The sequence below is a fragment of the Chiloscyllium plagiosum genome, chromosome 2, assembly GCF_004010195.1.
Source record: "Chiloscyllium plagiosum isolate BGI_BamShark_2017 chromosome 2, ASM401019v2, whole genome shotgun sequence".
Taxonomy (NCBI): Eukaryota; Metazoa; Chordata; class Chondrichthyes; order Orectolobiformes; family Hemiscylliidae; genus Chiloscyllium; species Chiloscyllium plagiosum.
In genome coordinates, this window is record NC_057711.1 from 91921591 (window position 1) to 91932800 (window position 11210).

The following is an 11210-nucleotide window of genomic DNA, read 5'->3' on the forward strand; positions in this document are numbered from 1 at the left end:
CTTTTTGCTCCCCCCTCTTGAATGGCCTTCTGCACCATGGTGCCGTGGTCAGCTGGCTCATCCTGTCCAGAGCCCTTTTCCTCATCAGTACAAGGAGCAGGAATCTCATACCTGTTGGACAAGGTCAAGGGCTGAGGCTCCTGCATTCCTGAACTCAGGTTCCCCCTACCTGCCTCACTTACAGTCACACTCTGACGTCCCTGATCACTAACTGGATGTGAATTACTTAATCTCCCAGATGTGACTGCCTCCTGAAACAAAGTGTCCAGGTAACTCTCCCCCTGGCCATGCTAAATTATCCAGGGATGTGCAGGCTAGGTAGATTAGTAATGGGTTACAGAGATTGGGTTGGGGAATGGGTCTGGATGGGATGCTTTTCAGAGGGTTGGTGTGGATTTGACGGGCTGAATGGCCTGTATTCACACTGTAGGGAATTCTATGAGTGGTAGTATTTGCAAGAAAGAAGCAAAGCATTGATCCATAGTTTTTTCTTTTATCTTTCTTCTTTCATGGGATGTAGGCATCGCTGGTCAGGCCAGTCAGCTTTGCCCATTCCTAAAGCCCTTGAGCTGAGTGGCCCGCTATGGTCACACCAGAGGGTAGTTAAGAGTCATCCACTTTGCTGCAGGTTTGAAGTCACATGTATCAGGTAAAGATTGCAGAATAGCATTAGTGACCCAGTTGGACTGTTTACTACAATTGATGATAGTTTTATGGTAAAATAGATTAGTTTTAAATTCCAGATTTATTAAGTGAATTCGAAGACTGCTGCTGTGGTGGGATTTGAATCCATGTGAACAAAACATCCATCTGGACTTTGGATTACTGATCTAGTGACATTGCCATTACACTACCATCTCTCACAGTGTTAATACCAGGATGAAGTACAGCTCTGTTTGAAAGCAAATATATATTTGCTTTCAGATATGTGAAAGATATATGATATAGACTGGCTGTTGAGGGGAAATGGAGGACAAAGTTTATGATCTAAAACTGAACTGTACAGAAGCCTGTAAAGTGCCGAATCAGAAGCTGTTGCTCCAACTTACATTGAGTTTCAATGGAACACTGCAACAGATTGAGGAAACAAATGTGAGTGTGACAGCAAGGTGGTGAATCAAAATAACAAAACAATTAAAAGGTTGCTGTCATGCTCGAGTCCTGACTATAGGTATTTCACAAAGCATCAAGTCAATGTGTGTTTAGTCTCACCAATATAGAGGAAAGCAACAAATGCAGTATACTACAGTGGAAAAAGTAAATTATTGCTTTACCTGGGGAAACTTTTCAGGACCTTGGTCAATGAGAAGAGAAGTGAAAGGCAGGTGTTAGATGTTGCGACAGGAAAAGATGTTGGGTGATTGAGTAGGCCAGGGTATCCCAGAAGAAACAGTCCCTTTAGAATGCTGACAGGAGAGGAGGAAACATGTTTAATAGTGGCATTGTGGTGGAAATGGCAAGGGATGATCTTTTTAAATGTGGAGGCTACTGAAGTGAAAAAGGGGATCCATATCACAGGTTGGTATAGGCATCACTTGTAATAATTTGAAAGTTGAAGATTTAGGTGATGTAAATGAGGTGCATAGTAAAGTAGATAATGGAGTAGATGAAGAGAAATTATTTCTCTTGGTGGGGAAATCCAGAACACAGGTGCACACCTGAAAACATTAGCACAATTTTTCCAAGAGGGAAGTGTGGATTAATGTTTTCACATAATGGATAGTGGAAATCAAGAACACTCTACTCCAAAAGCTCCACACTCTAGTTTTATTGAGTCTAGTTTTATTGAAAATATATAAAATAAACAATAGATTTTTTTAAAGGTGTGATGTTATGGTATCAAGGCTATTAGATGGAATTAAACTGCAGATCTGCTATTGTCTAACTGAGTGAAGGAACGGGCTCAATTGATTGAATGGACTACAGCTGTTTCCATTTTCCTATAGCAGCAACTTGCAGTCAAATGTATGTATCACATTTTAAATAAAATATAACAGTCTTTTGACATGGAGCCAAAATATCTGAAAATCAAAATGACTTTATCAACTATATTCATGAAAGATCTGTCTTTTGAGGCAACATTTGAGATGACACAATTGGTCTCTGAATTAACTAATCTAACTATTGCTATTTAATTATTTAATATCAATTAAAAGTTATGTACTTTGAGAAACACAAATGCATCCTGATTAAGCAGGTCAAAGCACTGTTATTAGATGGTATAACGTTACTGTTCTAAGACTGTTGATATTGTCGAAACATAAATGGACTTGGTGTGGATGTGTGGGGGAGTAAGGGGTGGTGATTGAGTGTGGAGCTGTCAGGAACATTTGCTGCTTTGCAAGCCTAGAAAGCTCTGCTTCCTGACATTTGAAAGTGCTGCCTACCATATTTAATTAGTAATTTGAAGTAGCTCAGAGCTAGTGTTCCAATGCTCTGAACATTTAGTTATCTGAAGGATGATATTTTAAATGAGAGTGCAAGAGGAGACTGATGACTGATGGGATTAGTTAAAACGAACCAGATCTTTTTCATACTTACATCTGTTAATCCTATCCACAGGAATTCCAATTCTCATGCAGCTTGCAGCCTCTGGGCTTTCCGGCAGTGGCAGATCCTCACAGTTTGGCAACTGAAGCTGCATAAGAATGAGTGGGTTTGATCTTGCAATAATGTATTCTGTTCTACACAGATCATTTTCCAAAACTTCGCATTCATCTCGGCATAATTCCCGTGGTTTGGGATGACGGGAACTGTCATCGCAGAGGGGGAACACGAAGTGACAAAAAGATGGAATGGCAAATTGTGAGCACTGATCTGAGAGATGGGTGGAAGTACCAATCATAGTAAATGCAGCTGAAATGAAAAGCACAATAGTTGATTTATAAATCATTACTATATAAAACAAATATTTATCAAAGGCACTATTACAATAAATCACTTGTCCCAGTTTTATACATTCCTTACTTAATTTGATTAAAATAATTCTAGCTACAACTTATATTTTAAGTAATGAATGTGTATAATGTTAACCTTCAAATTGAAAATTTTAATGACGCACCAAAATATGTGGAAAATGTTTGGAATTTAGTTCTAAATCCCAGAGTTCTTTAATGAATATTAAAAGAAAGCATAAAGCACACACCTGCATATACAGGATTTTATTTTTACATATTACAATTTAGCATGTGTTCCACCCAATGGAATCCTTAGTTAAAATATAAATAGTGACTTTGAAGTTGAATACAAAATTGGCTGAATATCACTATTTGTTCACCAAATTGTTCTATTTTATTAATGTTAGAAACCTTAACACCAATGATCTTAAGCTACAATTCATTTTGTTTTGACACCACAGATTTTGTTTTGATCCTGGCAGAAAGTAAAATAAAAATTATTTTACAGCAAACTAGCTCTGAATTCTTACCTACCTTTGTTGAAAATTTGCATGGTAGGTGCATATTACAAACAGATCAATTCTATTGAAATGTACTGCAATATAATCCACCACTGTTACCTAAGAGATTCAGTAGCTTCATGTTCAGCAACTTTAGATTTTTGTTCTCTGAAATGCTACAATTCCACACATTTAAGTTTAATTTCTGCATTCTTTATGTCACAAACAACCTAAATATCTACTGAACAGAAATTACTTCACTTTGCCACATGGGGTCTCTATACCACAAGAAGCAAATATGAAGTTTGACGAGATACAAGGGCCCCTTTATTCATACTGGCTGTGAACTTGAAAATCCTACACATTTGTGAATTTCAAATACGGGAAGTTGAATAAATCAAGAAAACAACATCTTTAATAAACTTATTGAAGAAAAGTAATCTGAGAATGCTGGAAATATTTAGAACATCAGGAAGTATTTGAGGATAGAGGAATAAGGGAATAAGGTTAACATCTTAGATCAGTGTATGACCTGATTTCCAGTATCTGTAGTAGTTTGCTTTTGTAAAATTAATCTGAAATTAGAAGGAAAACTCTCAATGAGCTATATGTCTCGATTTAAGAATTAACTTGGAATCCCATCTCACTACATGTATTTGAAATATATTTCTCTGGTATTAATTTAAGGGTTCTCAGTCAACTCAAATGGTGACAAATAAAGTTCTGCATCTTCACAAATATTGCAGCAGCAATGAGAGTAATGGCAGTTGTAATGATGCTACAGTATCATTAGTAAATTCTCACTCAGGATCTACAGACTGGGGAGGATGTGCAGGGATAACGTGATACTGGCAGAGAAGGAAAATTACTGTAGAAATGGAAATTAATGAAAGACTGAAACAAAGAAAGGAAATAAAGTAAAGAAAGACAATTACATTTTATCTATTAATTTTATAAAGCAATTTCAGACATAATGGGAACAAATGAAAAGCTGAGGTTACGCAAACATTAAATCTCCTTATAGGTCAGAAAATCTGGCTTGAGTAGGGACCTTGTAATTGTATTAACTTCAAAGCAAAAATTTGATCTTTTAGGACTCCTCCAACAATTTATTGTTTGTGAACATGAATCATATTTTTTCAGAATTTTGATGGTAAATGTGATGCAACAATCATATACATAATATTATATTTTTCTTGTCAGTGTACTGCAAAAATAATATTTGACTTTGACAATAACAATACACACAACAGCAGATTGGCAGCCTGTTTCACACTATGCTCTTTTTTTTAAAGACTGACATTAAAAAGTTAAAAAAAAGCAACTGTTAATTTGCTTTTGTTTTAATCTCGCCCATGGTTCCCTCATGCAGCACACATAAACATGTTTGTTGCAAATACAGGAATCAATAGTTTAGTCACAGAAAATTGCACAATCTACACTGAAAAAGACAGAGATACTGCTCTTGATCAAAATCTTAGTAGACAGAAAGTCAAATCCAGAGACAGATATTATCACAAGGATACAGCATATATAGCTATAAGAGGTAAACACAAAACTTGGGTAATTCTGATGGTGTTTTGTGTGAACTTTTAAATTGGGCAGCTCATCTTCAAAGAACCAAAGATTAAAGGAACTTTTACTTTATGAGCTGGCACTAATAAAGGTGTGTTGGATTTGTTTTAAAATAGATTACCAAGACATTCTAACATAATTTAAATGCATTTAAACAACCAATAATTGTTTGGTGCTTAAAGTGCAGAATAATCATGAAAAAATGTTGACTCTTTCTTTGAACATGTTGAAACTCAGTTTCTGTGGCATGCATAATTATATAAATATACATTTAAAATATTAAATCAAACAATTTGTCTATACATATTCAAATGACACAACGAGGAGGTTGTCATGCAAAACCAAATGAAATTTTTAAAAAGACTTTGTTCCCTTTTCAGTAAGAATAGTACAAACATTTATTGCTCTTCTGCCTACCAGTAATACGGTTTTCAATTTCTCCCTGCATTTGGAGGGAATCCACATAAATGCTTTGATTTCCAATGAATCGAGCACATGCAATTCCTCTGTATGGCTGACAGAATCCATCTTCATTGCCTTCATCACTGCAAAGGCATAATTGAATTTGTTGCAGTTAAAACCTACCATGTTCGGGATATCAAAAAGATAAATGACTGGATTTATTTTTGTCTTACTGTATCTGGTTTTGGGCATGTTTGAGAGCAACACACCCCTGCCCCACCAGTGAGACATATTGCCAGATTAAACAGTTAACTGACAGTCCTCTTGACCAGTTAATCCTGGGGCAGAGATTTCCTAATCCTACCTGAAGCCACTGAAGTCAAAGACTGCAGCCAATGTGAGCAGCAGCGATCTGTGAAAGTTTTAAGCTGCAAGCTAAGTAGCAGTGCCGAAGACTTACACCAGAGAAAAGATATGACTTAATTTGGGGAAGAGGAGGAATTTACAGGTCAGTGTCATTGGGAGTCAAAAGCAAGGACAGGGGTGTGGCTTTCTCAGTTGTGGACTCAGGAAAAATGTACATGTTGGTGGAAAAGAGAGCTGAATTAAAGCTGCTTTTACTCCATACAAGAACAATGCTAGGTTGCAATTCTTAATGTGAGGGTTGTGCATAGCCAGCTATAAGCAGAGAAACCCACATGTTACTGAGGCTTCCTGTGAGCCACAGTTAACAAAAATGGCATGCCTATTTTCAGTTTGCACTGTTTGTTTAAGACCTGTGTGTCAATAACTAACAGTGCAGCACATATGCAGTGTAAATTGAAAACAATTTTAGTAATGTTATTACTGAGAGCCAAAATTCATATAAGCCACCAGTATAATAGTGATCAAATGTGTGCCAAAGTCAAGGATGTGGTTTCTCCCCTTGAGGTTTACTGAATGTCAGTCATTTATGAGAGGATATTATCATTTGTCAGATAGAAGATGATATGAGAAGTCTCAAAATAGTTCCAAACCTGGGCATTTCCTTGAGGTAACTGTACTTGAGGTAGAAAGGGAACAGCAAAATGTAAATAAAAAGTATCAATTGTATAATCTTGTGACCGTTATTACTAATTTTGAAGTACCTCAGAAAAATGTTTCACACTTATCAGGAACAACTTTTGGGAAGATTCAAGGTCAATATTAAGCTACACAAATAGAAAGAGAAAATGCTGTAAGTTGCACAACATATCAATTGATTATTTGCTTAGGGTTAAGAGGAGTCAAGTCTAGAAAAGTGGTTATTGTTGATAGGAAGACCAGTTTGCAGAAAATTCTGAACGGACATTATTTTCTAAGCAGTCTCATGCAAACCATTGTGCTGTTGAGGTCATTGGTTCTGGAGATAAACTGGAACAGAAGTTCTCAAGGGCCATGGAGAGGCCCCAGGATTGGGTACATGAGGTTTCCTAAATTAGCATGAGGTCACAAAGATGGCATAGAAAGTGACAAATGGATGACGGGGTGTGAGGGGTAAAGACTTAAAATGTGACAAAACCACTGGGATAAACTGCCAGAAAATAAAAGTGAGTCTTTTAACCAACCCACATAAGCACCTTGTGGTCACTTATGTTTTGCTTCTGGGGTGACAGGCCAAACATCTTCCTTCATTTCCCTGGAGCAAACATAGCACAAAGTAGCAATTTATACTCAGTTGGTCATTGAACTACCTGTCTCAATAGCAAAAAGCTGAACCCTAGTATTTGCAATTTTTCTTCTAATTTGTTCAGAGATTATGGGCAATGTCTCAAAGCATGATTAATTCCCCATTCCTTGTTGCCTTTCAAAGGATGTAGGCCTTGTGGTGATACCACTCTTGCTAACATATACCAATCCAGCAACAATGACGAAGCTATGACACATTATAAGTCAGGATGATGTGACTGAAGCATAAAATTTATGGATGATGGTATTCCCATCATTTTACTACTTATTTTCATATTTGGCGTCAGTGGTTGTCGGGCTGGGAAGCATTTTTTGAACTAAGCACGTGAGTTGCTGCAGTTCACTGGATAGGAAGTACATGCCATTTCAGCAGTGGTGACATCCAAGAAAATTGCTTTGTTTTAGATGGTGTTTAGCTTTGAGCTGACCCAGGTTAAATGGTGAATCATAAGTCTGACAAGCCCTGTAGAAAGATGATTGAGACACTTCCAGGCATCAAGAAGTGAACTAATCATCACACAATACTCTGGTGCTATCCTGCTCCTGTAGCCTTAATGTGGATATGGTTGGCTCACTTTGTCAAAAAAAATTAATCATGCAGTGAAACAAAGTGCCATGAAAATCTGGGGCCACCTCCACGCGCATCTAAGGAGTAGTCGGATGGCTGGAAACTATAAATAATGATGTAGTTGGAAAATGCAAATGCAACTTTAAAATTTAGCAAACCGCTTTTAGAAAATAAACTTCATCTTGTTTTTATTTTCATGAAGGTTACATCTGCAATTTAACACTATGATAATTACATACAGGGAAACAAAATACCAGAACAGGTGACAATAAAGCTTTCAATCTGCACAATCACCAGGGTCACTGACCTGACAGCACTGGCACCTCCACATCATGGCAACTACAGTATATAAGACTTTGGCCACGTTTGGAGTACTGTGCCCAGTTCTGGTTACTGCACTATAGGAAGGACGTGGAGGTTTTGGAGAGGGTGTAAAAGAGGTTTATCAGGATGTTGCCTGGATTGGAGTTGTTATGGACCAGACCAGACCCCTCTCAAAATAGTTTAAGAAGGTAGCCAATATAGTAATATCACATAAACATACCCCCTGGCAAAAAGATAAATTCAGACACAGATTCTTACAGGCAGTTCTCTAATTCAGAAAGAAACAAGATCAAGAGAGATTTCAGAGAAAGTAGAAGTTAGGGATCATTTACTGAAGCTCCAACTCTTCTGAGACCCAATCAGGTCCTGACTGCTACAGCTAAAGAAACTGGAAAGCCTGATCTGTGAGAACTGGCCACTCCCCTTTTATTATTACAACTTTTAAAAAAAAATAAAATCTAAAGGACTCCTAAATTATTGACTTAAGCCGCCTTCAGTAGCCACTTCGGCACCTCTGCCTTTGCAATCTCTCTTCAAAAAAAAACCCAGAACAAAATAACCTCTTTAAAGTGACAGCATTGTCACAGAGTGTATTAGCTATAAGGAGAGACAAACTTAGATTGTTTTCATTAAAGCTTTGGAGGCTGAGGGGTGGCCAGATGGAAATATATAAAATGATGAGCGCCATGGTATGGTATAGAGGTGGACATTCGGAGTCTCTTTCCCAGGATGGAAATATCAAAGGACATTGGCTACTGCAGAAAATGTATAGTATTTACACAAAACACAAACTATTTGAACCTATGCCTCTGTCTCCAGGCAAAGAGAATTCAACCATCCATAACTGATCTTGGAAGAAACTTCAATGTTAACAGTTTGTATGGATTTGGAACATCTGTAATTCTTTTTCCCTGAATTTAACTCTTACTTGGTCAAAATACTTTTAAGACAATAGTGTGAAATTTTAATTTGTTCTCCTGAGGCTCGGAGGTTATGTGTGCAGTGTGTGCATTAATACCTTTTGCTAAAAATCTTCACTTGATTGAGTTTTTCTTTCCAAAACACTTGTTATTTATTTGTTAATTTAAGGAACCTGGTTGACTTGTTCATAAAAGCCTAAAGTTCTGAGGAAGGGTCAATGGACATGAAACGTTAACTCTGATTTCTCTCCACAGAAGCTGCCAGACCTGCTGAGCTTTTCCAGCAATTTCGTTTTTTTTTCCTGATTTACAGCATCCACAGTTCCTTTAGCTCACTGGTGCACGTCTCTAAGCATGCCCACTTTAAAGAAGTTCTGTTCCTCTCTCTGACAGGATTTCCATTTCAATCTTTTTTCTTGTCCACTGTCATTAATTTCACTGTCACACCTGGTGTTTGACCAAGTATCCATCCCTGACCTGCCTCAGTGATGTTCAATTCTCCTGGTGAGTCTGCCAACTTTCCAGCTCTAATGGTGGCCAAGATCATAGACCACCTACAACCAGCTGCTCAAGCTGTAGCAATGCCAGTTACTTTCCCCTCAGCCACTTTGTTGTCTACAAGGTAGAGGGGATAACACTGAAATCCAGCTGGAGGATTTCAACTAAAGGGTGACAGGCAGAGGATCAGTTTACTCAAGACATCTGTGCAGCAGCCTCCTGCTAACTGTGCCTCTTTTCCAGGAATTCCCAATTGCCACCAAAGAGTTTGCCATTGGATTAAAAACTGGCTGTGTGGTATAGGTACAAGAGGACAATAGATTGAGGGTGAGAATGAGTTTTGTCTATTCAGAAAGTGTTTGAGATACCTGGAGAGAAAGGAATTAGTTGATCTGGAAAGTATGTTGTGATATGCAGGAGAATGTACTGTGAAGCTTAATGCCTGGCAGTATCACACGACTCACACGTCATACCCTCCTGAGATCCAGGAACCACAGCGAATCATCTCTAGGTTAGAGTGATCAAACGTCTACTGCTGACTTCCTTGATCACTTGCAACTATTCTTGCTTGATCGGAGATGTAGTTCTCTTCCTCTCACCCTTGAGAGAGCTCACCTTTCTGCTGCTTTCCAGATCACCTTGCAGGACCTGGGGCAGAGACAGGCGGTCTTCCCTGTACTCCTCTCCATTCCTGTGGCTGATGCAGCCTGGACAATCCAAATTCTAGTGAACCATGGTGTGCTCCTTTATTATTTGAAATCCTTGCTGTGACAGAATGGACAAGCCATCCTCACAACAATCTCGGGAAACCCAGAGTTGGCAGGATAACTAGATTAGAGCTGAAAATGTGTTGCTGGAAAAGCACAGCAGGTCAGGCAGCATCCAAGGAGCAGGAGAATCGACATTTACGTTTGGTATGTTGCCTCCCAGGTGCAAGGGTACGTGATGTCTCTGATTGTGTTTTCCGGGTCCTGGAGGGGGAGGGGGAGCAGCCCGAAGTCGTGGTCCATATTGGCACCAACGACATAGGTAGGAGGAGTGCCGAGGATGTTAGACAGGCTTTCAGGGAGCTAGGTTGGAAGCTCAGAGACATCACGTACCCTTGCACCTGAGAGGCAACATACCAAACGTGAGTCTCCCTCGTTCCCACAAAACCGCCTATCTGTGCCCCGAACAGATATTCTTGTGTTGGCATTTGTTTTGATATTCTTGTGTTGGTTTTAACCCTCAAGTTTGATTGCAATCACCTGTTATTCTTTTTATCGATAAAGGTTATTTCCTTCACACTCTCCTCATGGTCTTATTACCGCAGGGATTAATCTCGTGAAACTCCTTTATGTTGTCTCTCTGTGGCATGGAGACCTTTCCATATGAATGACGGACAAACTGTCCACAGTTCCCCAAGTACTTTTTGAACAGCACTCGACTACTACATAAAGACTTCTTCACTGTTTCACTTTAAACAATTTGCAATGATGGACTGCACACGATTCCCTGTGCTGATTATTTGTTGTCAGATATGAAATCTGTTAATAACTCATGACGAAGGACATTTTCGCTAAACGCTCATCTGATCCTCAAACCTCTAATAAATGCAAAATTAAGAAGGATGGTGTTTTTTGCCAAAATATTTATTTGCCTTTCAAACAGCTGTGCTTCAAACGCAGCCATGTCAACTGCAACATCCACTATCGACAATGGAGCTGCTTGGAGATGCTGGGTAAGCGATGGCCTCGCACTTTTCCATCTGGATTATTAATCCAGCGAACCAGGTCATGGTGCGGAGATCAGATTCGAATCCCACCACGGCAATTGGTGG

At 38.7% G+C, this 11210-nt stretch overlaps 1 protein-coding gene and 1 long non-coding RNA gene across 6 annotated transcripts in view; one reads left to right on the plus strand and one right to left on the minus strand.

Moving 5' to 3' along the window:
- Positions 1-2769, plus strand: part of LOC122561913 — a 37114-nt gene extending 34345 nt beyond the window's left edge. Inside the window, exon 3 of the long non-coding RNA XR_006315147.1 lies at positions 2693-2769. This is a non-coding gene — a long non-coding RNA (uncharacterized LOC122561913). The remainder of the gene's footprint in view (positions 1-2692) is intronic.
- The window catches only part of ror2 (receptor tyrosine kinase-like orphan receptor 2), a 419702-nt gene that overhangs the window by 34271 nt on the left and 374221 nt on the right, over positions 1-11210 (minus strand). For all 5 annotated transcript variants that reach the window (XM_043714229.1, XM_043714222.1, XM_043714214.1 and 2 more), the window contains 2 exons: positions 5390-5517; positions 2542-2856 (listed from right to left, as the gene is read on the minus strand). In XM_043714229.1, the coding sequence (XP_043570164.1) occupies positions 2542-2856; positions 5390-5517 (443 nt within the window). The remainder of the gene's footprint in view (positions 1-2541; positions 2857-5389; positions 5518-11210) is intronic.